The sequence below is a fragment of the Ovis aries genome, chromosome 1, assembly GCF_016772045.2.
Source record: "Ovis aries strain OAR_USU_Benz2616 breed Rambouillet chromosome 1, ARS-UI_Ramb_v3.0, whole genome shotgun sequence".
NCBI classification, from domain to species: Eukaryota; Metazoa; Chordata; class Mammalia; order Artiodactyla; family Bovidae; genus Ovis; species Ovis aries.
In genome coordinates, this window is record NC_056054.1 from 691,246 (window position 1) to 718,845 (window position 27,600).

The window sequence follows — 27,600 nt, forward strand, 5'->3', positions numbered from 1 at the left end:
GCCTGGATCAAGGGGGGCCTTGCCTGCAGGGCAACACCCCTTAAATGCCCATGGGGGCTCGTGGGGGCCTTGTTCACATGCAGGGTCTGATCCCGCAGGCCTGGGCAGGCCTGGGAGCGGGGCTGGGACCTGAGCCCTCGTGTGCCTCTGCAGGGCTCTGCCTTTGGGCTGCCTCCTGGCCTCTGCGGCTCCCTCTGCAGAGTGGGCTTGTGGGTGCTGGGCCTCATGCTCTGGGCTGCTCTGAGGACTGGAAGCCCTTAGACAAGGGTCCAGAATGGAGGGGACCGGTCGTCACCACCATCAGCACCAGGTCTTGGCCTCACTTGTCACAGAGGAGACACAGGCCAGGGTCAGAACTGCGGCTCCTGCTCTCCTGCTCAGCCCAGGGGAGTGGGGCGTGGCCCAGGGGAGTGGGGTGTGGCCCAGGGGAGCGGGGCGTGGCTCCCCCCACCCCACAGAGGGCCCCGGTCACCGTGGCACTGCGGGGGCTCGCTCCAGACGCCCTGTGGCTGGCACACCCGGACATGGCTGGAGGCGCTTGGGCTGTAGCCTTGGTCACACGAGTACAGGGCCACCGAGCCCAGTCGGGTGCCGTTGAATCTCAGGGTGGCGTGCTTCACCTCGCCGGGGGGGCCACAGTCCACCTCTGCAAGGACACGGCAGCCACGTCCTGCACTGCCGGCCCCTGCCTGGCCTCCCGCTGCTCTGACCCGGGCCCCTTGCTCCTCGTGCAGCCTGTCCCAGGGTGACAGAACCGGCCCCCAGAGCGGGCTGCTCTAAGGTTTCTTTCTTCCCCTCCCTCCCCAGTCCCCTGCTGGGCCCTGCCCTGCCCCGCCCCGTCCCTGACCCGGCCTGCTCACCTGCCTGGCACCGGCGTCCTGTGTACCCTGCTTGGCAGTGGCAGGAGAAGTCTGTGCCCAGGTCCTCGCAGGTGCCCCCATTCAGGCACGGGCTCCGGAAGCAGGGGGAGGGGGCTGCAAGGGCACGGGGACCCCGTTGCCCGTCACTGTCCCCCCTGAGGCCTCTGGGCGGCAGAGGCGTCCTGCCTCCCACGCCAGCTGTGCCTCCGGGCCACGGGGCTGTGGGGAGCTCCCTCTTACCTATCTCGCAGTGCCGCCCCGAGAAGCCCGGGGGGCAGTCACACTTGTATTTGCCGATGTAGTGGAAGCAGGTGCCGCCGTTGTGACAGGGGCCCGAGGCGCACGAGTCGGGCTTCCCTGGAGACAGAGGCACCCATAGGGCAGGGCCGGGGCTCGCATGCACCCCCAACTCCGGTCCCTCCCTCGTCCCTCCACACCCGCAGCAGGGGCGGTAGGGGGGTTGTGGGGTGCTCCTGACGAGCAGACGCAGGGGACAGAGCAGGGGTCCCAGGCCAGCCCCACCCCACTCTCCCCAGGCTGGCGCGCCGCTGGGCCCGCACCGATCTCGCAGTGCCTGCCGGTGAAGCGGTAGGGGCAGTCGCAGTGGTACTCGCCGCCCGCCTCCTTACACGTGCCTCCGTTCTTGCAGGGCCCAGAGCTGCACAGGCGCGGCCGGGCTGCCAGGAACAGACAGACAGACAGAGGCCAGTCAGCTGGGGCCAGCCTCCCCAGAGCACCCGCAGGCCACGGCTGCCGGTCAGCGGAGCCCCTGAGGCTGCTGCCCAGGGCCGAGCCCCCCAGGTGCTCCCCAGTTGGCCCGGGGGCCCTGTGCCCACCGCCCCGACCCCCTGTACCTGCCGTCCCCCTGCCCTGCCCGGGCTCTGCTGGGGAAGCGCTGGAGAGCTGCCCACTGCTGCCCTCCTGCTGAGTGGGGAGCCGCTGAGTAGGCACTTCCACTCAGATCTGCGTGTTTTTGTGCCTGCACTGGGGGCCTTCCCTGGCCTGCGGGGTGGATGTCGCACCTTCACAGCTCAGCCAGCAGTGTAGACCCTCGACCTGCTCGACGTTCTTGGGGGGAAAGTGAGGCAGGAGGGGCCTCCCCCCCACACCCCGTGGGGCCTCACAGGACACTTGTCCAGGTTCCGGCCACCAACCCCCACCATGTCCCTCTGCCCACTCTTGGGGACGCCTTGGCCAAGGGTGCAGGACCTCGGTGGCTCTGCACAGAATCAGCCTGCTCTCTGGAAGCCCTCCCCCGCAGCGGTGTGGAGGCCGAGGGCGCTGTGGTCGGAGCCTCGGGGGCCCAGTTTCAGGGCCCCGTGGGAGCGGCAGAGGCAGGGGTTCAGGTTTCAGCTCTCTGGACACGTGAGGCAGCAGGCGGGCTGGACGGGGCCCAGGTGCCAAGCCTGGGAGGACAGACGTGGGCATAGGGGCCAGGCGGCCAGCACCTTGGACCTTGACCAGGGGATGCCTGGGTCACTGAAGAGAGTCCTGATGCTGCTTCTGGCTGCTGGAAAGACGGAACTGAGCGGGCCAGGTGAGCACAATGGCGCCCGCGGCGTATTTGCGCAAGGGCGCTTACGTTCTTGAGTGGCTAAGTGCTGTGAGATGTCGACATTCCCTAATCGCACTGCATTTATAAAGTCGGCTCAGTGGGCGTGAATCTGACAAACGCCAGGAGATGGTGAAGGACAGGGAGGCCTGGCGTGCTGCAGTCCATGGGGTCACAGACAGTCGGACATGACTTAGCGACTGGACAAGACTGAACTATTTTATGAATCAGGGATTCTAAAATCCACGGGGAAAACAGTGAGCGGGAAGGGGAGTGCACTGCACGGGGCCTGCTGTAACGGGCGGGATGCCCCCCACCCCCGTAAGCTGCCGTGCCCCACCTTTCTCACAGTGGCGGCCGTGGAAGCCCCGCGGGCACTCGCATGTGTAGGAGTCTCCGTGTGCGTCACAGGACCCTCCGTTGAAGCAGGGGTCGGAGTCACACGGCGACGGCAGTGCTGTGGGACAGAGGGCGGTCATCCTGACGTCCTGGCAGAACTGATGCCAGGCTTGCATCCTCACGCTGGCTCGGAGGCTCCCCTAGAACCTCTTCTATCACATTTTTGAATTTTCCAGATTTTGCCTTCGCTCTCCCGTGAGCTGGGACTGAGTTGGGACTGAGCTGTGGTCACAGGAGTCCTGGTATCAGGGCCCCGATAGCACGTCACCACCGTCACACGTGATGACTCACTACCCGAGTCGCTCGGTGTCTGCACTGACGTACCCCGGGGGACCCGCTTCTCCGCGGGCACTTGCCGGGCGTTCACGTCCCAGCAGCTGAGCTGGAAGGCACCAGGTGATGCCCACACGTGGCTGCAGTGGGCGGAGCAGGGTGCGTGGCCAAGCTGCCCACCCCCGGGTCCCCTCGCGGGCCTCCTCCTGCTGCACCCAGGCCCTCCCAGCACCTCCCCTGCCAGCTTCCAGGCGGGCCCCACTCACAGTGGCTGACGTTGTGGTCGGTGTGGCAGACACACAGGTAGCTCCCGCCGTACTCCATGCAGTAGCCGCCGTCGGGGCACTGCGTGTTCATGTTGCAGGGCGTGGCCGTGACCTCTGCACGTGAGGGGGAGGCCCAGGGGCCATGTGAGCCCTAGGGGGACCAGGCGGGGGTGCCCCCCACACCCGGGGCTCGCTGTGGTTTCAGGGATCCTCACGGCAGGGCAGGACGGGAGCCCCTGCCCCAGCCCTGGGCACTTACCAAACTCACAGAGGAGCCCGAAGAAGCCTGGTGGGCACTGGCAGAGGGTGCTGTTGGCCCCCAGGCACCTGCCACCATTGCGGCACTCACAGCCGCTGGGGGTTCCTGCCACGGACAGAGGGGAGAGAGGCCTCAGTATGGGGGCGCCCTCCTGACCACTGTCCCATAAAACCGGCCGTGCAGCCCCTCTCCCCACTCCCAGATGCCCTCCATGGGTATCCACATACACACCCCACAGGACCCCCCCCCCCGGCGGCCCGGCCCACACGCACTCTCCCTGCAGTCGAGGCCCATGAAGCCTTCAGGGCATTCGCACACGTAGCCCTGGTCTGCATCCACACAGGTGCCTCCGTTCTGGCAAGGGCCCGAGAGGCAGGCGTCGGGCACGGGGTGGTGTCCTGCAAGAAAGGCAGTGGTCACCCAAGGCCTGGCAGAGGGCCTGGGCGGGGAGTGGGCTAACAGGGCCTTGGGCCAGCGAGGAGGCGTGTTAACCTCTGCTGTCTGTGCCGAGCGCCTGGAGACTGGCCCCCAGCAGCCCTCAGCCCCGAACCCCTTCTCTGGAGCAGAAGCAGCAGCTGGGGCGCAGAGGGGCTGATGGTGCACCAAGGGCCTGGCTGAGGCCAGAGGCTCCAAGCAGTGCTCGTCAAGCACTTCTGTTACTGAAATGTTAGGAGGTTTCCAGGTATCTGTCGCCTGTTGATTTCTAGTTTGCGGTCAGAGAACACAGCGCTTTTCAGTTTATTGAGCCTCGTTTTATGGCCGGTGGGGCCATCTGTCACGGTGAAGGCTCTGCCCGCCCTGGAGGGAACGCGGGTCTCTGTGAGTCTCAGTCAGGCTGGGCCAGCCAGCGGTGCTGCGCACGTCCCTGCATCCTGGCTGGTCCCTGTGCTTGTGTGCTCGGAGCTGCCGAGAGGCCGTCTGAAGAGTGTCTTTGTGTAGCCTTACTTTCTGAAAGACGGTGTCTCTGGGTGCACAGCACTGGCGTCACAGCTTATCCCTTTCAGGGCGTTACGGGTGCCGTCCCGCTGTCGCCCAGCCTGCACTGCCTCTGACGAGGAGTCTGCTGTCATTCCTGTGTCTCTGTGTCTTTTCTCTACGGCTGCTGTTAACATCTCTCTCTGTCACTGTTCACGCTCTCAGTCGGGTCTGGCTCTTTGTGACTCCATAGACTGCAGCACACCAGGCTTCCCTGTTCCTCGCCATCTCCGGGAGCTTTCTCAAACTCATGTTCATTGAGTTGGTGATGCCATCCAACCATCTCCTCTGTTATCCCCTTCTCCTCCTGCCTTCAATCTTTCCCAGCATCAGGGTCTTTTCTGATGAGTGAGCTCTTCACATCAGGAAGCCAAAGTAGTGGAACTTCAGCTTCAGCATCAGTCCTTCCAGTGAATATTCACCGTTGATTCCACCTAGGATTGACTGGTTTGATCTCCTTTCAGTCCAAGGGACTCTCAAGAGTCTTTTCCAATATCACAGTTTGAAAGCATCAGTTCTTCGGCACTCAGCTTTCTTTATCGTCTAACTCTCGCATCCATACGTGACTACTGGAAAAACCATAGCTCTGACTATGTGGACCTTTGTCAATAAAGTAATGTCTCTGCTTTTTAATATGCTGTCTAGGTTTGTCATAGCTTTTCTTTCAAAGAGCAAGTGTCTTTTAATTTCATGGCTGCAGTCACCATCTGGAGTGATTTTGGAGCCCAAGAAAATAGTCTGTCACTGTTTCCGTTGTTTCCCCATCTGTTTGCCATGAAGTGATGGGGCCATGATCTTAGTTTTTGAATGTTGTTTTAAGTCAGCTGTTTCATTCTTCTCTTTCACCTTCATCAAGAAGATCTTTAGTTTCTCTTTGCTTTCTACCATAAGGACGGTATCATCTGCATATCTGAGATTATTGATATTTCTACCAGCAATCTTGATTCCAGTCTGTGCTTCATCCCCCCCGGCATTTCACGTGATGTACTCTGCATATAAGTTAAATAAACAGGGTGACAGTATACAGCCTTGATGCACACCTTTCCCAATTTTAAACCAGTCTGTTGTTCCATGTTTGGTTCTGACTTTTGCTTCTTGACCTGCATACAGGTTTCTCAGGAGGCAGGTAAGGTGGTCTAGTATTCCCATCTTTTTAAGAATTTTCCAGTTTGGTGTGATCCGCACAGTCAAAGGCTTTAGTGTAGTCAATGAAGCAGAAGTAGATGTCTTCATGGAACTCTCTTGCTTTTCCTGTGACCCAGCACAGGCTGGCAGCTTGGTCTCTGTGGAACTCTCTTGCTTTTCCTGTGACCCAGCAGAGGCTGGCAGCTTGATCTCTGTGGAGCTCTCTTGCTTTTCTTGTGACCCAGCAGAGGCTGGCAGCTTGGTCTCTGTGGAGCTCTCCTGCTTTTGCTGTGACCCAGCGGAGGCTGGCAGCTTGGTCTCTGGTTCCTTTGCCTTTTCTAAATCCAGCTTGTGCATCTGGAACTCCTCGGTTCATGTAGTGGTTTTCAGCAGTTTGATTTATGTTGGGCTTTGTTTGGTTTTCTTCATGTTTTTCTTGAATTTGGGGTTTTCATTTTCATCAGACTTAGAAACTGTTTGGCCACTGCTTTCTCACACTCTCTTCCTGCACCCCCTCAAACCATCCCTCCTGCAGAGACAGCAGGGTCACGCCTGCTGGGCGCACAGCGTCCCTGCACGGGCCCCGCCTCACTGCTGCCCTTCCGCCTCATCCTCTCTGGGCTGCTTGTCAAACTGCTTCCATTCCTCTCTTCAAGGCCATTGACCTTTCCTTCTGCAGCGTCTAACCTGCTGCGAGCACCACCCAGTGGTCTTATTTTTTAATTCAGATATCATGGTTTCATCTCTGGAAACTTCTTCTGTTGCGTCTTCTACTTCTCATTCTGTCTTTTCCCTCAACAGCCTTGAACGTGTGGCACGCACGTGCTCATGATGGATGAGCGTGGCACACGCGTGCTCATGATGGGTGAGCGTGGCACACGCGTGCTCATGATGGATGATCGAACACTTGGATCTGCCGATTCTCTGGCCATCTCTGGCCACTGCTTCTTTTGATCTATTTTACTTCTGGCGGTAAGTCATATACTCTCAACCTTTTCTATGTTTGGTAACTTTTGGGTGGGTATTTTGGGGTCCTGGATTCTGTTACATTCATCTAAAGAGTTTAGGATTTTATTCTGACATATGGTTAAATTCAGTTCAGTTCAGTCACTCAGTTGTGTCCGACCCTTTGCAAACCAATGGCCTGCAACATGCCAGGCTTCCCTGTCCATCACCAACTCCCAGAGCTTAATCAAACTCATGTCCATCAAGTTGGTGATGCCATCCAGGCATCTCATCCTCTGTTGTCCCCTTCTCTTCCTGCCTTCAATCTTTCCCAGCATCAGGGTCTTTTCCAACGAGTCGGTTCTTCACATCAGGTGGCCAAAGTATTGGAGTTTCAGCTTCAGCATCAGTCCTGCCAGTGAATATTCAGGACTGATTTCCTTTAAGATTGACTGGTTGGATCTCCTTGCAGTCCAAGGGGCTCTCAAGAGTCTTCTCCAACACCCCAGTTCAAAAGCATCAGTTTTTCAGTGCTCAGCCTTCTTTATGGTCCAATTCTTACATCCATACATGACTACTGGAAAAACCACAGCTTTGACTAAACAGATCTGTTTGGTCCTTTCAAGCTTTCTTTTAAGTTTTCTTGGGGCAGATCAGACCTGCCATTAGCTTAGCATGTATTCATCCCCACCACTAAGGTGATGCTACTGGGGACTCTACTCAGTATTGGCCCTGGGTATGAAGAGCCTGCTCCACTCTGGCTGGTAGGAATGGGCTTGAGTTTCAGTAACTGACTAACCACTCCCAGTGGTTCTTCCCCAGCCCAGCAGCTCTCACCCCACCCAGATTCAAGGGGCCCCAGTGCAGCTGTCCAGGGCTTGTCTCCCACTTTCTCCTCTCCCCGCCACCCCCCAGTAGTTCTGTCCTTGTTGGTGGCACCAGCACAAACTCCAGCCACTGAACTGGGATCTCTGCTCCTTGACTCAGAGGAACTGCTGGAGTCTGGATCCCCCTCCCCACCCATAGGACAGCCTGGCAATGGCTCTGACGCAGCCTTGGGGCAGCTGTGGGTTCCACCCGGCTTCCTTCTCTTCTCTCAGGAATGAAGTTCATGGCTTTCAGCTGTCCAGTGGCTGAGGACAGTTGTTTCCTGTGTCTGCTCTGGTTTTCTTGCTGAGAGTGACAGGGAGAGTCCCGGAGTGGTCCATCCTTATTGGCCGGAAGCAGAAGGCGTGGCGTTCTTTCATGATCTCCGGGTGGGGCCGCGTCCTGCTGTGCCTTGAAATGTGGCCCACGAGCTTGTATTGCGGTCGACATGTTAGTGGTTGTTTCTTACAGTTCACTTTTGTTAGCATTACTCTTTGTACAAAACATGATTTCTTTGCAAAATCTTCTGAAATCACTTTGTTTTCTGACACGAGTTTAGTTACGTACGCTGATGCTCAGATGCCAATCGAGGCAGTCCTGTGACAGTGTGATGATTTCAGGCCACAGGTGGGGCTGCCACCTGCCCACGCTCTGCACTGTGAAGCCTCACCATCCCTTTGTGACACAGCCTGCCCTGTGTGTGGCCTGCTGGTGAAAGGCCAGTGGAGGGCACAGTGCCCACCTGCACCTTACTTGTAGGCAAAACTTCATTTCCTTCTTAAGTTTTTAGACTCAAAGTAACTCTGACGAGTTTGTTTTGAGCACCCCCAAGCCCCGGGGAGACGGGTGCACAGCTGTTGTTGGCTCGAGGGTGGAGGCCCTGGGAGGCCAGGGGATGTCAGATGCCAAAGTCATAATGTATTCTGTGGGTCATAAAATCTAGCTGGTCTGTTACTCGGCCTACTGAGTCCTATTGTTGCTGTTCAGTTGCTTAGTCATGTCTGACTCCTTGCGACCGCGTGGGCTACAGCACGCCAGGCTTCCCTGTGCTTCACTATTCCCTAGAGTTTGCTCAGACTCAAGTTCTTTGAATCAGTGATGCCGTCCAACCATCTCATCCTCGGTCATCCTCTTCTCCTCCTGCCTTCAATCTTTCCCAGCATCAGAGTCTTTTCCAATGAGTTGGCTCTTCACATCCGGTGGCCAAAGTATTGGAGATTCAGCTTGGGCATCAGTCCTTCCAATGAATATTCAGGACTGATCAGAATTGACTTTAGAATTGACTGGTTGGATCTTCTTGCTGTCCAAGGGACTCAAGAGTCTTGTCCAGCGCCATAATTCAAAAGCATCAATTCTTTGGCGCTCAGCTTTCTTTGTAGTCCAACTCTCACATCCATACATGACTACTGGGAAAACCACAGCTTTTACTATACAGACTTTTGTTGGTAAAGTAATGTCTCTGCTTTTAACATGCTGTCTAGGTTTGTCATAGTTTTTCTTCCAAGGAGCAACCAGCATTTAAAACAACATGCAACAGAGCAGAAATAAGCAGACTTCATCACGTGCGGTAGAGATCAGCCCAAGGTTTGTTTCCGTGCATGGCGAGGGCTCTGGGGCAGGAAGATGGGGCAATAAGCAGGCAAGAATCTGCTGAGGGGGCGGGGCCTGCGGAGTGTGGCCATCCACCTCAGAGAGGGGAGCAGACTCCCTGGGCCTCATCCAGCACTTGGACAGCAGAGCCCAGACCAGAGCCCACCCCCCGAGGAAGAGGGGGCAGCTGACCGCCGTCACCCACGGGGAGCTGCGACACAGCCTTTACCTGTCTCACAGCGAGGTCCCTCGAAGGGTTCTGCACACAGGCAGGTGAAATTCCCCACCAGGTCGACACAGGAGCCTCCGTTCAGGCAGGGGTCAGAGCTGCACTCATCCACGTCTGCGGGTGGCAGAGGTGGGCGCTCGGCTCCACACCAGCCTCTGACCACCCCGCACCCTGCCCCACTGGCACCCTGCCCACCCAACCCCCGCATCCCCCCACCCCGCCCCGCCCCACCGCTGGCCGAGGGCACGCTCACCTGTCTCGCAGGCTGCCCCTGTGTAGCCGGTCGGGCACACGCAAGCCGCGGGGCCGCCCTCCGCCTGGCACCAGCCGCCATTCTGACACTCTCTGTCATCGCAGGGAGACTGTGCTGTGGGCACACAGTGTGTGAGGCCGTGGGGTTCCTGGCTGTGCGACCCGGTCTCCTGCTGAGCCCCACCCCACACCTCGGGCTACATGTGGGTGGACCTGGCTGTCTCCAGGGGGCAGCAGGCCCTGGAGTGCAGGGCCGTCCCCAGCCACTGGCATTGAATGCTCGTCTGAACTGGGTTTACCCCAGCAGATGGCAGGGGCACGGGGGTGAAGGGGCCCAACTCCCAGCCTCTTGAGGCGTCCCTGTCGCTGGGACCCTGACCCCACCACAGCAGGGGTGGATGCTGGTGGGAGTGGGCAGACTCGAGGCAGCCAGCGCCCACGTCCCTGCTGGACGTGGCCCGGCGCCCCTGCTGGCATGGACTCTGGATGCCGAGGCGGGTCCGGAGACCAGGGAGCCTTGTTGGGGGGCAGGGCTGCTGCTGTGGGTGTTGCTGTGCTGGCCACGGAAAGGCCAAGGCTGCAGGCTGCCGGCGCTGCCCCAAGTTCCCCAGGGGCCTGCTGGCCTGGATACGTGTCTGCACACCAGAGTCAGAGGCTTGGAAACGTGCCCTGTGGCGCTAAGTCTCTGTCAGGAACGTTTTTCTAGCTGAGACACTGGTGAGGGTGCTACCCGTTTACCAGTGTTGTGTTTCTAAATAACAGTTCACATCCCTGAAGGTCTCGGGGGAGTGTCTCTGGCTGAGCCGATGGGGGTCAGGGGCCGCCACGCTCTGATCTTAAGGGCTCCATCTCTTGGGCTGCCCTAGCAGCCCGTGGTGAAACTGGGGGTGTGCACCATCGCTTAGCAAACTGCAGTGCGGGCTGCAGCTTGGGAGCAACAGGAGGCTCTTGAGAAAGACCTCAACCCATGGCCAGGCCGTGGAGAACCAGACTCCACTCCTGCCAGGGGCACTGGGGTTGGGGGCTTGGGGGCACAGGTCCTAGAGTGAGGGTCTGGAAGCAGGTCCTGCCCTGTTCCCAGGCCTCGCCCCGCTCCCAGGCCCCGCCCCGCTCCCAGGCCCCGCCCCGCTCCCAGGCCCCGCCCCGCTCCCAGGCCCCACCCCGTTCCCAGGCCCCGCCCTGTTTCCAGGCTTCGCAGGGCTGAGTGCTTCGCTCTGTGCTCCTGCCGCACCCCAGGGCCCCTCCTCTGGGCTCTGGGCTCCTGCACCCCCCTCTCCCCCCCCCCCGCCCCGCTCCGGCCACCCGCATCTGGGGCAAGGCCCCCTGCAGCATGCTAACCTGATGGCCCTGCCCCCCCAGGTCTGGCAGGACCGTTCCGGGCGCCCTGTGGCCCCTGGTGCGTGGGGCCCGGTGGGTTCCTCTTACCTGTCTCACAGGTGGGTCCCCTGAAGCCGGCAGGGCACTGGCAGCTGAAGCTGTTGACGCCGTGTGTGCAGGTCCCGCCGTTCTGACACGGGTGGGAAGCGCACTCGTTCACATCTGGAAAACGGGGCGGCTGAAGCCTCAGTGGAGGGACGCCTGGGAGGACCGGGCCCGCCAGGGCTGGGCGGTGCTCACGGCCGTGGAGCTGCTGTGTCTGGCTTCCCCATGGTATCCGTGCACGCCGCCCAGGGGACGGACACCCTGGGCCGCAGGTTGTGGTCTCTCTGGGGCGGGGGGTGGGGTTCCTCCCGGGGCTGGTCCCTCCAAGCGGCGGGGTATGGGGGGTCCTGCAGAAGCTCACCCAGGTGGCACGTCCTCCCCGTGAAGCCTGAGAGGCAGGAGCAGGTGTAGGAGGGGTTGCCCGTGACACAGTCGTCGATGCACTTGCCGCCGTTGAGGCACGGACGCAGGGCCTGGCACACGGAGGCTGCGGACACACGCAGGGCGGAGCGTCAGCCCCGCCCGGGGCCCCTCCTGGGGGAGGTGCTGCGCCGTCCGCAGCTGCCTAGAGAGCACCCACGGTTTCCCCGGCCTGGGGGACAGGCAGCCGGCAGAGCTCAGCTTGGGGGGCCCCACGCTCTGCAGGGGCAAGGCACGAAGACCCACCATTACTAAGCACACTCGGGGACTTCCCTGGCGGTGCAGTTGCTAGCACCCTGTGCTTTCACTGCTGGGGCGCAGGTTCAGTCCCTAGTCAGAGAACTAGGATTCTGCAAGCTGCGTAGCTTGGCCAAAAAAAACCCCAAAAAACCAGCCCACGCACACATGGGCAGGTACAGGAGTGTCCCAGGGTTTCTGCTCTCCCAATACTAGGAGGGCCCCAGGGAGAGCTGGCGTCCAGAGACAGGGGGACGTTCCTGGAAGGGCCCTCTGGTCCCGAGAGCCGCCGAGGCTGTGGGTGTCTCCGAGGCCCGCCCCTCCCCGCTGGCCATTCTCCAGCCGCCCGGGCACTCAGGCCAAGTGGGGCTCCGCTGCCCTGTGGCAGTTGCTGGCTGGCTGCCTGAGCCGATTCTGGGCCGGCCCTTCTGCCTGGTGTGGGTGCCCCGCCTCCTCAGGGGTGGATGCCCCGCCTCTTCGGGGGTGGATGCCCCGCCTCTCAGGGGTGGACCACCCTCCCTTCCTGGCGACCCCAACTGATGGGTACAAGCTTCATCTTCTGGGCCTGAGGTGTGCTGGGGACCCCAGGGGACTGGTCCCCTGCACCCCACCCTCACGGCACTGCACTCCTGGGGCCTCTGCGCCTGTGAGTTTCGGGGGCCAGCAATGGCCCCCCCCCACCTGCTGCCCACAGAGGCCTGGGATGGGGGGGAAGTATCTTCACATGGGAACAGGGTCCCCGGACTGAATGGACCCTCCTCTGAGGACCCCTCTCCTCCGGGTCAGAGCCTGCCCCCCAACCAGCACCCCCCAGGTGTGCGCGCCTGCCCCCCCAGCCCCCTCCCCCGGGTGCGCGCGCCTGCCCCTGCCCCAGCCCCCACAACCGTGTGTGCGCGCCTGCCCCCCTCCCAGCCCCACCCCGGGTGCTCTCCTGCCCCCATGGCGGGCCTGGGGCTGCTCTGTGCTAGGGTCGTCCTTGGGACAGCGTTCAGGAGAAGCAGCCCCTCTCTGTGCCCTTGGTCCCCATGGGAGTGGGAGGTGGTCTTTGCGGGGGGGCGGGGCGGGGCGGGGGTCCGAGCACCTGGCTCACCGGCCCCAGGCTTGGCGGGGGCAGTGATCAACAGCCCTCCATGGTTGCTGGAGGGGCTGAACCAGCCGTCTGAGCCCCGCCCCGCCCCGCCCTTGCCGTTTATAAGTAGGTTTGCAGGAGGGTCTGCAACTCAGGGTCACACGGTTGGGGGGAGGTGTGTGGCGGGAACACACACTTCTGTGGTCAGTCCCACTGTTTCCACTGGCCACGAGCTCGACCCTGGGGTGGACCCTGCTCCCGTCTGTCTGGGTTCTGTCTGGGGACCCGTCCACCCCGCCCAGCACCAAGTCCCACCAAGAAGCAAGGCTGGGGACTGGGTGGGAAAAGGATTGCTCCCAGGGTCCCCGAGGACACAGGCGCTCAGGACGCCCTGGGGGGACTTTACCGCCACGCCTCCCGTTTACACTGCCAACCGAAGTCTCCAGCAAACCTCCCCCACCCCGCGGCAGAGGCAGGAAGTCTCCCGGGGGTGACAGGCTCAGGGGTGTCGCGGGGAACCGAGGTGGCCGGAGTCACGCGTTCCTAGGGCAGCGCTTGGGGCGCCCCTTCTCTCCCTACCAGCTCCCCCCCCCAGGCCCCGCCCCGCCCGCCACCCCAACGCTCGCTCCATCCTCTTACTTGTATGGCCGCAGCCCCCCACGCGCACCTGGGCATCATCGATTCTGAACGCCCAGCGCCCGGGCACGCCCACGTTGGTGGTGGTCTCCACCTCCGCCATGTCCGCCGTGCGCGAGCCGGGGATGCTGAAGTAGCGCCGCCCATCTCCCGCGTTGAAGCCGGCCTGCGGGCGGGTTTGGAGAAGGCGGGCGGGTAGGGCTGGGTCTGCAGTTCTCCCCAAAGCTCCCAAGGCCCGCCTCCTGCGTGGTGGCCTCGAGCTGGGAGCGCTAAAGGGTCAGGCGTGTCCGCGCCTCCCTGCCTCCCAGCCGGCCCCACCCTAACCTGCGGTTCCTCCCTTGCTGACCTTGTCGGGTCCTGGCAGCCCCCTCCCCCCGACCCCACCCCTTCCTGCTCATTCCTGGGCTTCTGGGCCTCCCCTGGGGCCAGGGGCCAGTGTGATCTTAGAATAAAGTAGAGAGCGGGGAGGAGAGGGCGGAGCTCCCAGACCCTGGCGGTTGCACTTGATCTCCCTCCACGCCTGGGATTTTTCTGCTGGCCACTGACCCTCAGACCAGGGCCGTTGGCCAGGCCACCCTGGAGCCTCGGGGCGCACAGAGCTCTGTCTCAGCGGCAGCTAGCGCTGTCAGGCTGGCTGTGTGGGCCAGGACAAGTGCCTCGGGCCCTGAGGGGCTCTGCCCTGGGTGTGTGTGCGGGAGGGGTGATAGCCCTGGCGGTGGGGAGCAGGGCCCCTACCTGGGCCGCTATGCCCCCTAGGCCGCTGGCATCGCCCCCGCTGCTGGCATGTGTGCCCGTGGTCCACGTGATGGACTCGTAGTTGAAGATGGTGAAGGAGAGCGTGCCGTCGGTGATGAGCACCGTCTGGAACGTGTTGACCTGCAAAGAGGGGCCTGAGTGGGGCCTGGGCCCCTGGCCGGCCCAAGACCTCGCCCCCATCGGCCTGACGCCTCCCGAGGGCCTGAAGCCCACTGAGGGGCGTGGGGGCCCACAGACGCGGGGAGCAGGCCCTGTGCCTGCAGGCCTGGGGGCACTGAGGGGTCGTGCCTGCTTGACCAAACCTACAAACCACCGCGTGTGGAATGAGCAAAAACGTAAAAACAAAAAAGGGGAAACAAGGAAAAGCAGTTTTAATCATTAAGTTTCTTGATTTTCATGGAATCCTCCTCCATGAAAATATACATAAGAGGCTCTATTTCAGATTGGGCAAAGGGTGAAACTGTTTAAGAAAAGATCGTGGGACAAATAGGAAACACTGAGAAACAGTTAAATCAGAGCTTTACATCACTTAGCTTAGGAAAATAAATCCCAAATCAAGTAAGGTTTTAAATGAAACCATCAGCACCCCTGGGAGAAAATATAGGCAAATACGTAGAGCATCTCGGGAAAGGACTTCTAAGCCTGACATTTGTTAACTGCAAGAACCAAAAAGGAGATTTATACATTTGACTCCAAGAAAGTGCCATACGGCCAAACCAAATGACGAACAGTGAAGTGGAAAGTGTTTTTACAGTGCGTGTGGCAGAAGCACTGGCGGCGTCTTTAATTCAACGAGAACTTCCTTGAATCAATAAGAGAAAGAACAAAAACACGACAGAAAACTGGCTAAGGGTGTGAGCAGAAACATCACAGTAGAATGCAAGCAGCCGATGCGTCACCATCGCTAGAGATCAGCCGTGTGTAGAGCTGGAAACCCCGTCTGGGTGGCAGGCAAGGACTAGCAGTGCGCGTGGCCGGGTGCAGGGCTGCGGCATTGCACCAGCCTGTGGCTTTCGCGGGCGTGACTGGGCACATTTTTAGCAGAGATTAGATTTCTGCGGGCAGCCATTTCCCTTCTAGCGACGGGTGCAGGATCTGACTTCACGACCCACTGGGGGCTGTGCAGCACGCTTGGGGGACACCTGAGGGCAGGTGCCACCACGCTGGGGGGCATGCACTCAGGGAGCCCCACGGTGAAAGCTGACATGGAGACCGAGCGCTCGCCTTCAGGAAGGCAGACTTAGGCCTTGGAAGTCAGGGAGGAGACGGGCCGGCTACTGGCCGGCGTTGGGGGAGGTCTGGGGGGCAGGGCCCCGGCTGGTGAGACCGGTGGAGGGGCTCTGCAGGCTGGCAGGTCCAGGCGTCTGAGGAGGACGAGGCCGTGCCTCAAGCCGGACTGCCACTTTCTGCGGGTCCACCTGCTCCCGCAGCTGCCCCTGGGGAGGGGGGCTTCCTGTCTCCCAGCTCCCAGACCAACCTCCACCCCAAGCCCAGAGTCTCGGGTCCCTGTCTCACAAGACAAGCATTTTGGAAGAGACTGGGTTTGCAAAGAGGAGAGCGTCTGCTCAGGAGGGACCCTGGGCGCCTCCTTCCTCCCAGGCGGAGAGGTAATAGGTGAAATGACTCTGCGGAGGTGAAGCTCTAACCAAACACGCACAAGAGCACAGAATGCAGAGTGCCCGCAGGAGGCGCTCGCGGGGCAGCAGACTCTGGCGGCTCCGTTTGCTCTCTATCTTGCGGGTCCGTACACAACAGCACACACTGAATGGTTCTGCCCTGCTGGCGGGGTTGTGGATTCTTTACTTCTTGTTAAAAAGACATTTTTCTTACAAACTAGTGATAAGAAACAAAGGCAGTATAGAAATGTTAATGGGCCGTTTGTAAACAGAAGTTCACTCATGTGAAATTTCTTTCACAGTAATGTTTACGGAAAGAGCGCACATTTCCTGAATCGCCATCATGCTCCTGTTAAAAGCCCCAACAGACCCTCTGTCTCCCGGGTATGTGAGCTGCCGAGTCGGGGCACTGGGCCTTTTCCTGGACGCGGGTGGTTTCCAGGAGGCCAGGAAGGTCCCGGCTCTGCCGTCCAGCCTGGCCCTGTGACCTGGGCAAGTGGCTTCTGTCCCTGAGCCCCACTGTCCCCTCTGGGCATGGCAAGGGGATGACATCCGGCCCAGCCCAGCAAGGCAGGGGCCTGGAGGGAGACCCTGGGCCCCAGAGGGATGTCCTCCCCCCTCAGGATGGAACACTCACGGGGGAAGACGCACTGCCTCCGAAGAAGGTCACGCGGTACCAAGTGGCTACGAACACCCAGGTGGCGGAGAAGCCCGGGAGCTCGGGGAAGTAGCGCCTGACATCCGCCGTGGCTTTCCGCAGCGTGGCCGCGTCCGTGGCCTCCCGGAAGTACACGTCCCCTGCGCGCCGGTTGTCCACGTCCGCCCAGAAGGCCGCTACCACGCAGCGGTCCTTGGCGATGGGGAAGGCCACGGGGGTGAACTGAGAAACCTCCTTCAGGAAGGAGATGATCCCGTTGTTGTTCACCTGTTGGGGCAGAAAGCGAGAGGGGGGCCAAGCCTCAGCCACCGGGCACCCACTGAGGCTGAGCCAGCCTTGAGTGGGCGTTTCTAGGATGGACAGTTCCTGGCTCCTGACCGGGGGCCCCCCGGGCCTGCTCCATCCCCTCCTTGGGTGCAGGCTCTGACCTGTTTGCTGCCTATGGTGCCCTGCCTGGGGCTGTCAGTGCGGGGTGGGGAGCCTCCAGCATGTGCCCTGGCTTTGGGAGGGTGGGGGGGCTCAGACCTGCCCAGTGGCCCTAGCTCCTTGGTCCCACTGCCGACAGGGGCTTCAGAAGCGCAGGGCAGACTCTGAGCAGGTCTGCAGGGGTGAGAAGGAGGCCGGGGGTGGGAGGGCCTCAATGGCCAGATGGGGACGCCTGTGCTCAGGACTCCTCACGGTGGACACAGGAGGTGGAGCGGCATCTTTGCGCTCAGACACAAGAGGGTCCAGTGCTAACCCCACGTTCCCCAGCTGTGCAGCCAGCAGGCAGTTGGCCTTGCCTCTCTGTGCTCTGGCTTTTGACCTGTAGGACGGTGTGAATACTGAACTGGGCTCTCAGGCTGGGCTGGGCAAGATGAGTGAGTTAATGACCACAGAGTATGCTGTCCACCCGCACGACCTGTCCTGGGAAGTGTAGGTCAGAACTCTGCCTTTAGAAACAACCCCTGGGGTGAGGGCAGGCTCTGCAACCCACATCAACCAAAAATGCTAATAAATACACCTCGGAAAGGCAAGAAAGAGTGAACAAGGGAACGTGTTTCGATTCCAAGTTTGGGACAAGAGGAGGCTGGAGGTGAGCCCGGCGCCTGAGGTGAGTGCAGCTGCAGCTGTGGAAGCAGCAGACGCAAGCCATGCCTGAAGCTCTGCAGCCTCGTGGAGGGAAAGAGAGCGCGCCAGACCGCAGAGCCAGCTCGAGGTGAGGGGTCTGCTAACCCCGCATGAGGCTGGGGCCTCTAAGGCCCCCGTCATGATCAGGGTGGGCCCAGAGCGGATGGTCCCCATGCAGGCACTCACTCCACCTTCCCTTCACCTGGGCCATCCAGGCACTGCAAGCCCGGGACTTAGATTAAGGCGGCCTCTCACAGGGAACCAGGTTCTTGGCAGGAGTAAAGAAAAACTCTGCCTTTAGGAAGATGGCAACATCTGAGGCCTTGAGTTGCTCCTGTAAATATCTGCCCAAATACAAACTCCAGGACACAGTTGAAGATCAGGCATGCAAGGAAGTGAGACACTGGTAACAGGAATAACCGGAAGGAGGAGAAACAGCAGACACTGGAATTGCCAGACAGAGATGCTAAAATAGCAAACTTTACTATATTCAGAGAAATAAAATGCAAGTTTTAAAGTTTCATCAAGAGACTGGCCAAAATAATCTTGAAAAAGAATACCAACATTGCAGGATTTACACTTTCTGATTTCAAGACTGACTGCAAACTACAGTAATCAAGACAGTGTTGCAGCGGCCTGAAGGCAGGCAGGCAGATCAGGGGAGCCGCACAGAGAGCCCAGAACGGAGCCGCACGTGCATGGCCCTGTGGTTCTCAACAGGGGTGCCAAGACCATCTGATGGAGCAAGGGCGGTCTCTCCAACAAACGGTACTGGGAAAACTGGATATTCGTATGGAAAAGAATGAAACTGGATTGCTCCCTAACACCATTACAAAATTACCGACATGGATCAAGGGTCCAAATATATGACCTAAAAATATAAAACTCGTTAAGAAAATGTAGGGCAAAAGCTTCATGACGTTGGCTTTGGCAATGACCCCAAAGGCACAGGCAACAAAAGAAAAAATAGACAAACTGGAATTCATCAAAATTAAAAACATTTTGTGCGTCAAAAGATACTATCAGCAGAGTAAAAAGGCCACCCACAAAACAGAAAAATATTTTCAAATAATATATTTAATAAAGAAGAAATGAAGTAATGAAGGTAAAATTAAAACTTACTCTTAACGGATCTGACAGAAAACAGTTTGTCTAAAATAATAATACCAGTAATGTATCAATCATATAATATGTATGTAAAAGGTACGACAGCAATGACACAAAGCGGGGGAACCGTTAGTATTGTTTTGTTGCTACAGAGGCATTCACACTTCCTGAGAAGTACTACAGTGTTATTTGAACATATACTGGGATTAGTTGTCTTAAAGTAATTAAACAAAGAAGTCATTAGATTGAGGTGGCTGTAATGTCTTGGCAGCCTGTGTAAGTAAACCAAAACCTAAGCATGGCTCGAAATCAGCAAACAACACGATGTGATACATCACGTGAATAAACTGAGGAATAAAAATCATATGATCATCTCAATGGATGCAGAAAATGCTTTTGACAAAATTCAAGACAGGGAATGCCACTCCCTCCTTATTATTCAATACAGTATTTGAGGGTCTTAGCCACAGCAATCAGACAAGAAAAAGAAATAAAGGGAATTCAGATCGGAAAGGAAGAAGTAAACTTTTACTGTTTCCAGATGACACGATGCTGTATATTAGAAAATCCTCAAGATGCCACCCGCAACAATTAGAACTATAAGTAATTAAATAGAGAAGAAAGCTACAAAATTAATATTCAAAAATCTGCTGTGTTTCTATGCACTGACAATGAGCCATCAGAAAGAGAAATTAAGAAAATAATCCCCTATAAGTTGCATCAAAAAGAATAAAATAGGCAGGAATGAATCTAACCAAGGAAGTAAGAGGTTTGTACGCTGAAAACTGTAAGACATGAGAGAAACTAGAGACAACACAAACAAATGGAAAGGCATACTGTGCTTATGGATTGGAAGGATTAATATTGTTAAAATAACTACATGACCCAAGGGAATCTACAGATTCAGTGCAATTCCTATCAAAACAGCAATGGCAAATTTCACAGAACCAGATCACGTAATTCCTAAATGTGTATGGAAACACAAAGGACTGTGAATCTCCAAAACAAACTTGGAAAGAACAAAGCTCTAGGTTTCAAACACCCTGATTTCAAACTACACTACAAAGCTACAGCAGTCAAAACAGAATGGCACTAGCACAAAAGCAGACACTTAGGTCAACGGAGTAGAGTGGAGAGTCCCCAGACACATCCACACACACAGGGCCGACTGGTCCACAGCAGCGGAGGCGAAATACAGGGGAGACACAGCTTCTTCAATGGATGATGCTGGGAAAGCTAGACAGCTACATGCAGATGACTCAGGCTGGACCACTTTCTCACACCACGCGTGGAAGCAAGCTCGAAATGAGTGAGACTTTCTCACACCACGCGTGGAAGCAAGCTCGAAATGAGTGAGACTTTCTCACACCACACATGGAAATAAGCTCAAAATGAGTGAAAATTTAAATGCAGGAACTGAAGCCGCGAAACTCCTAGAAGAAAACAGGCAGCATACTCTCTGACACCAGTCTCAGCGATTCTTTTCTGACTCTGTCTTCCCAGGTAAGGGAAACAAAAGCCAAGATAAACAAATGGGACTTAAACTAGAAAGCTTTTGCACAGTGAAGGGAACTATCGGCAAGATGGAGAGGCAGCCTACTGAATGGGAGAAGATGCTTGCGAGTTGTACATCCAACAAGGGGGTTAATATCCTAAATATACAAAGACCTCATAACTCAGTGTTGAAAACAATCAAACAGAAGACAAAACCAGATTAAAAAAATGAGCAGAGGACTTGAATAGATGTTTTTTTAAAGAAGATATACAGATGACCAGTAGACACATGAAAAGATGCTCAACTTCACTGATAATCAAAGAAAACCAAAATGAGATATCACATCACACCTGTCAGAATGACTGTTGTCAAAAACACATAAAGTATTTTGGTGAGGATGTGGAGAAAAGGAACCCATGTGTACTGCTGCTGGGAACTTAGACTGATGCAGCTACTATGAAGAACAGTGTGGAGGTTACTCATAAGATTAAAGATAGAATTACCGTGTAATCCAGCAATTACACTTTGGGGTATTTTCCCAAAGAAAACAAAAATACTAATTTGAAGATAAATGCACCCTATGTTCACAGCAGCAGTATTTACAATAGACAAGATATGGAAGCAAACTAACCACTAATAGATGAACAGACAAAGAAAAATTAGATACATATGTAATCGAATATTACTGAGCCTCGAGAAAGCACGAAACTTTGCCATTTGTTACAACATGGATGGACTTAGTGGGTATTAAGTCAGATCTAGAAGACAATATTGTATGATCTCACTTGTATGTGGAACTTAAAAAAAGAAGCAAATGAACAAACCTAAATGATCAGACTCATGGAGAGCAAACAGGAGGCTGCAGAGGGGAGGCGTGGCGGGACAGGGGGAGGCTTGGCAGGACAGGGGGAGGCGTGGCGGGACAATGAGTGGCTTAGGTGAGGGGGCTACGAGGAGGTGCAGATTTCCACTACAAAGTACCATGTCACAGAGATGAGATGCGTAGCGTGGGGCACACAGTCAGCGATCGTGTGATAACGTGGTGTGGTGACAGACGGTAACGAGACGTACAGTGGCGATCATTTTGTAATGTACGGAAATAGTGAGTCACCATGTTGCATATGGAAGGAACACTGTTGTAGGGCAGTCGTTCAGTTAGAAACCCTCGCACACAAAAGCCAGACAGAAAGCGAAGTAGGAACAAAGAACCAAGGCAACAAATAGAAAACAGTAGCAGATGTGGCAGGTATCGAGCTGACCATATCTGTGATCACTTTCAACATCGATAGTCTAAAGGCACCAGTGCAAAGACGGAGTGCCAGAGCGGACCAAGAAACAAGACCGAACCATAAGTTGCCTGCAAGAAACTCATTTTAAATATGAAGACCATATAGATGAAAGGGAAATGATGGGGGAAAGTTATACCATGCTAACACTGGTCAACAGAAAACAAGAGTTGCTGTACTTATCCCAAACAGATCTGACTTCAAAGCAAGCATAGTTATGAAGGATAAAGAATGGCATTCCATGATGATTAAGGGGTCAGCTCTCCGAGAAGACATAACAATCCTTAATGTGTGTGCGGGCGGCTGCAATGATGCGCAGAGTGCGGCTGGGAGGAGCTACCCCGCGTCCGAGGTCAGGGGCGGCGGCCGGCAGGAGCTACCCCGCTTCCAAGGTCAAGGGCAGCAGCCGAAAGGAGTTATCCCACATCCGAGGGTCAGGGGCACCAGCCTAGAGGAGCTACCCTGCATCCGAGGTCAGGGGCAGCGGCTGAGAGTGCCAGGCTGCGACAGTGCAGGAGCAGCCAAGAGGAACTACCCCCGCCCGAGGAGCGATGGCTGCGTGGGCACTGGAGGGCCTAGAGGAGCTATTCCACATTCAAGGTCGGGAGGGGCAGCAGTGAGGAGATACACCTCATCCAAGGTAAGGAGCAGTGGCTGTGCTTTGCTGGAGCAGCCATGAAGAGATACCCCACGACCAAGATAAGAGAAACCCAAGTAAGACGGTAGGTGTTACAAGAGGGCATCAGACGGCAGACACACTGAAACCATACTCACAGAAAACTAGTCAAACTAATCACACTAGGACCACAGCCTTGTCTAACTCAATGAAACTAAGCCATGCCCTGTGGGACCACCCAAGTCGGGCAGGCATGGTGGAGAGGTCTGACAGAATGTGGTCCTCTGGAGAAGGGAATGGCAAGCCACTCAGTATTCTTGCCTTGAGAACCCCATGGACAGTATGAAAAGGCAAAATGATAGGGTACTGAAAGAGGAACTCCCCAGGTCGGTAGGTGCCCAATATGCTACTGGAGATCAGTGGAGAAATAACTCCAGAAAGAATGAAGGGATGGAGCCAAAGCAAAAACAATACCCAGCTGTGGATGTGACTGGTGATAGAAGCAAGGTCCGATGCTATAAAGAGCAATACTGCATAGGAACCTGGAATATCAGGTCCATGAATCAAGGCAAATTGGAAGTGGTCAAACAGGAGATGGCAAGAGTGAATGTTGACATTCTAGGAATCAGCGAACTAAAATGGACTGGAATGGGTGAATTTAACTCAGATGACTATTATATCTACTACTGTGGGCAGGAATCCCTTAGAAGAAATGCAGTAGCCGTCATGGTCAACAAAAGTCTGAAATGCAGTACTTGGATGCAATCTCAAAAACGACAGAATGATCTCTGTTCGTCTCCAAGGCAAACCATTCAATATCACAGTAATCCAAGTCTATGCCCCAACCAGTAACGCTGAAGAAGCAGAAGTTGAATGGTTCTATGAAGACCTACAAGACCTTTTAGAACTAACACCCAAAAAAGATGTCCGTTTCATTATAGGGGACTGGAATGCAAAAGTAGGAAGTCAAGAAACACCTGGAGAAACAGGCAAATTTAGCCTTGGAACATGGAATGAAGCAGGGCAAAGACTAATAGAGTTTTGCCAAGAAAATACACTGTTCATAGCAAACACCCTCTTCCAACAACACAAGAGAAGACTCCACACATGGACATCACCAGGTGGTCAACACCGAAATCAGATTGATTATATTCTTTGCAGCCAAAGATGGAGAAGCTCAATACAGTCAACAAAAACAAGACCAGGAGCTGACTGTGGCTCAGATCATAAACTCCTTATTGCCAAATTCAGACTGAAATTGAAGAAAGTAGAGAAAACCACTAGACCATTCAGGTATGACCTAAATCAAATCCCTTATGATTATACAGTGGAAGTGAGAAATAGATTTAAGGGCTTAGATCTGATAGATAGAGTGCCTGATGAACTATGGAATGAGGTTCGTGACATTGTACAGGAGACAGGGATCAAGACCATCCCCATGGAAAAGAAATGCAAGAAAGCAAAATGGCTGTCTCAGGAGGCCTTACAAATATCTGTGAAAAGAAGAGCAGCGAAAAGCAAAGGAGAAAAGGAAAGATACAAGCATCTGAACGCAAAGTTCCAAAAAATAACAAGAAGAGATAAGAAAGCCTTCTTTAGCGATCAATGCAAAGAAATAGAGGAAAAGAACACAATGGGAAAGACTAGAGATCGCTTCAAGAAAATTAGAGATACCAAGGGAATATTTCATGCAAAGATGGGCTCAATAAAGGACAAAAATCGTATGGACCTAACAGAAGCAGAAGATATTAAGAAGAGGTGGCAATAATACACAGAAGAACTGTACAAAAAAGATCCTCACGACCAAGATAATCACGATGGTGTGATCACTCACCTAGAGCCAGACATCCTGGAATGTGAAGTCAAGAGGGCCTTAGAAAGCATCACTATGAACAAAGCTAGTGGAGGTGATGGAATTCCAGTTGAGCTATTTCAAATCCTGAAGATGATGCTGTGAAAGTGCTGGACTCAATATGCCAGCAAATTTGGAAAACTCAGCAGTGGCCACAGGACTGGAAAAGGTCAGTTTTCATTCCAATCCCAAAGAAAAGCAATGCCAAAGAATGCTCAAACTACTGCACAATTGCACTCATCTCACATGCTAGTAAAGTAATGCTCAAAATTCTCCAAGCCAGGCTTCAGCAATACGTGAACCGTGAACTTCCTGATGTTCAAGCTGGTTTTAGAAAAGGCAGAGGAACCAGAAATCAACTGCCAACATCTGCTGGATCATGGAAAAAGCAAGAGAGTTCCAGAAAAACATCTATTTCTGCTTTATTGACTATGCCAATGCCTTTGACTGTGTGGATCACAATAAACTGTGGAAAATTTTGAAAGAGATGGGAATACCAGACCACCCGACCTGCCTCTTGAGAAACCTATATGCAGGTCAGGAAGCAACCGTTAGAACTGGCATGGAACAACAGACTGGTTCCAAATAGGAAAAGGAGTACGTCAAGGCTGTATATTGTCACCCTGCTTATTTAACTTATATGCAGAGTACATCATGAGAAATGCTGGGCTGGAAGAAGCACAAGCTGGAATCAAGATTGCCGGGAGAAATAGCAATAACCTCAGATATGCAGATGACACCACCCTTATGGCAGAAAGTGAGGAGGAACTAAAAAGCCTCTTGATGAAAGTGAAAAGGAGAGTGAAAAAGTTGGCCTAAAGCTCAACATTCAGAAAACGAAAATCATGGCCTCTGGTCCCATCACTTCATGGGAAATAGATGGGGAAACAGTAGAAACAGTGTCAGACTTTATTTTGGGGGGCTCAAAAATCACTGCAGATGGTGACTTCAGCCATGAAATTAAAAGACGGTTACTCCTTGGAAGAAAAGCTATGACCAACCTAGATAGCATATTCAAAAGCAGAGACATTACTTTGCCACCAAAGTTCCGTCTAGTCAAGGCTATGGTTTTTCCAGTGGTCATGTATGGGTGTGAGAGTTGGACTGTGAAGAAAGCTGAGCGCCGAAGAATTAATGCTTTAGAACTGTGGTGTTGGAGAAGACTCTTGAGAGTCCGTTGGACTGCAAGGAGTTCCAACCAGTCCATTCTGAAGGAGATCAGCCGTGGGATTTCTTTGCAGGAAATGATGCTGAAGCTGAAACTCCAGTACTTTGGCCACCTCATGCGAAGAGTTGACTCATTGGAAAAGACTCTGATGCTGGGAGGGATTGGGGGCAGAAGGAGAAGGGGACGACCAAGGATGAGATGGCTGGATGGCATCACGGACTCGATGGACGTGAGTCTGAGTGAACTCCGGGAGTTGGTGATGGACAGGGAGGCCTGGCGAGCTGCTATTCATGGGGTCGCAGAGTCGGACATGACTAGTGACTGAACTGAAGTGAACTGAATGTGTGTACACCCCACAGCATTGAACTACACAAGGCAACAGCTATCAGAGTTGCAAGGAGAAATGGACAAGTCCACCATTATAGCTGGATATGTCAATGCTCCTCTACCAGAAATGGATGGATCTGGCAGGCAGAGAATCAGAAATGACCTAACCAAACTCAACAACACTATCAACGTTAGATATAATCAACATACCTCTTCCCCAAACAACAGCAGAATACACATTCTCCTCAAGCTCACAAGGAGCATTCACCAATGTTCACAGACCACATCCATGGCCATAGAATGCACCTTAAAAAACCGAAAAGCATAGAGATTCTACATATCTGCTCTCAGACCGCATTGGAATTAAACTAGAAATCAATAGCAAAAATAACTGGAAAAACCCCAATTACATGGCAGTTACACAACACCCTTCTAAACAACACATGGGGCATTAAGAATGTCAGGAGAAGTTAAGAAATACTTGAGCTAAATGAAAATTAAAAAATGTAATTTATCAAAAATTGTGAGATGCAGTGAAAACAGTACCAAGAGGGAAATTTAGAGCACTGAATGTGTATTAGAAAATAAGAAAAGTCTAAAATCAATAATCTAAGTTTCTACCTTAGGAAGCTGGAAAAAGAAGAGCAGATTTAATCCAAAGCAGCAGAATAAAAGAAGTAATAAGAATTACAGGGAAAATCCATGAAATTGAAAATGGGTGATCCATTTAAAAAATCAACAAAGACAAAAGCTGGCTCTTTGAAGAGATGAATAAAATTGATAAGCCTCTAGCCAGGCTATCTATGAAAAAAAGAAGACATAAATGACAGATATGAGAAATGAGAGGATATTAGTAGAGAGGCCATGGAGATTGAAAGGATAATAAAGAGATAGGGGCTTTCCAGGTGGCACAGTGGTGAAAAAAAACAAACCCATCCACCTCCCAATGCAGGAGATGCAAGAGATGTGGGTTTGATTCCTGAGTCGAGGAGTTTCCATGGAGGAGGTAAGGGCAACCCATGCCAGTGTTCCTGCCTGGGTAATCCCATGAGCAGAGGAGCCTAGCAGGCTACAGTCCACGGGGTCGCAAAGAGTTGGACATGTCTGAGCACACACACACACAATATGAAAAAAGTCTATGACCATAAATTTGGTTTAGAAACAGCAGAGAAACCAGAGATCAAACTGCCAACATCTGTTGGATCATACAGAAAGCAAGGGAAATCCAGAAAAACATCTGCTTCTGCTTCACTGACTACACTAAACCCATTAACTGTATGGATCACAACAAACTGTGGAAAATTCTTAAAAAGATGGGACTACCAGTCCATCTTACCTGTCTCCTGAGAAATCTATATGAAGGTCAAAAAGCAGCAGTTAGAACCAAATATGACACAATGGACTGGGCTCAAAATTGGGAAAGAGTATGACAAGGCTGTATATTGTCACCCTGCTTATTTAACTTCTATGCAGAGTACATCATGTGAAACGCCAGGCTGGATGAAGCACAAGCTGGAATCAAGATTGCTGGGTGAAATATCAGCAACTTCAGATACAGATGACACCGCTCTAATGGCAGAACATAAAGAGGAACTAAAGAGCCTCTTGATGAGGGTGAGAAAGAGTGAAAAGCTGGCTTGAAATTCAACATTCAAAAAAGATCATGGCATACGGCCCCGTCACTTCATGGCACACAGGAGAGAGGTGGAAGCAGTGGCAGAGGTCGTCTTCTCGGGCTCCAAGATCACTGCAGGCGGCGACTGCAGCCGTGAGATCAAGAGGCTCCAAGATCACTGCAGGCGGTGACTGCAGCCGTGAGATCAAGAGACTCCAAAATCACTGCAGGCGGCGACTGCAGCCATGAGATTAAGAGGTGCTTGCTCCTTGGAAGAAAAGCTATGAGGAACCTAGACAGCATTTCAAAAAGCAGAGACATCATTTGGTCAACAAAGGTCCATCTAGTCAAAGTAATGTTTTTTCCAGTAGTCGTGTAGAGATGTGAATGTTGGACCATAAAGAAAGCAGAGTGCTGAAGAATTGATGCTTCGGAATTGTTGTGCTGGAGAAGACTCTTGAGAGTCCCTTGGACAGCCAGAAGATCAAACCAGTCAATCCTAAAGGAGATCAACCCTGAATATTCATTGGAAGGACAATTGCTGAAGCTGAAGCTTGAATACTTTGGCCACCTGATGTGAAGAGCCAGCTCATTGGAAAAGACTCTGATGCTGGGAAG

General features: G+C 54.4%; 1 protein-coding gene across 11 annotated transcripts in view; it reads right to left on the bottom strand.

Annotated features, from left to right (window-relative positions):
- The window catches only part of SNED1 (sushi, nidogen and EGF like domains 1), an 81,687-nt gene that overhangs the window by 31,640 nt on the left and 22,447 nt on the right, over positions 1 to 27,600 (bottom strand). For 10 of the 11 annotated variants that reach the window (XR_006057790.1, XR_006057791.1, XM_042239382.1 and 7 more), the window contains exons 2-16: positions 16,386 to 16,673; positions 14,112 to 14,252; positions 13,380 to 13,542; positions 11,376 to 11,501; positions 11,018 to 11,131; positions 9,594 to 9,707; positions 9,341 to 9,454; positions 3,882 to 4,007; positions 3,610 to 3,714; positions 3,351 to 3,464; positions 2,753 to 2,869; positions 1,421 to 1,537; positions 1,101 to 1,217; positions 861 to 974; positions 473 to 646 (exon numbers count right to left, since the gene is read on the bottom strand). Coding sequence is in view for 9 of the 11 variants with exons in the window: in XM_042239382.1 (XP_042095316.1) it covers positions 473 to 646; positions 861 to 974; positions 1,101 to 1,217; positions 1,421 to 1,537; positions 2,753 to 2,869; positions 3,351 to 3,464; positions 3,610 to 3,714; positions 3,882 to 4,007; positions 9,341 to 9,454; positions 9,594 to 9,707; positions 11,018 to 11,131; positions 11,376 to 11,501; positions 13,380 to 13,542; positions 14,112 to 14,252; positions 16,386 to 16,673 (2,044 nt within the window). In the remaining 2 variants the exon portion in view is untranslated. The remainder of the gene's footprint in view (positions 1 to 472; positions 647 to 860; positions 975 to 1,100; positions 1,218 to 1,420; positions 1,538 to 2,752; positions 2,870 to 3,350; positions 3,465 to 3,609; positions 3,715 to 3,881; positions 4,008 to 9,340; positions 9,455 to 9,593; positions 9,708 to 11,017; positions 11,132 to 11,375; positions 11,502 to 13,379; positions 13,543 to 14,111; positions 14,253 to 16,385; positions 16,674 to 27,600) is intronic. The other variant, XM_042239401.1, reaches the window with a different exon arrangement.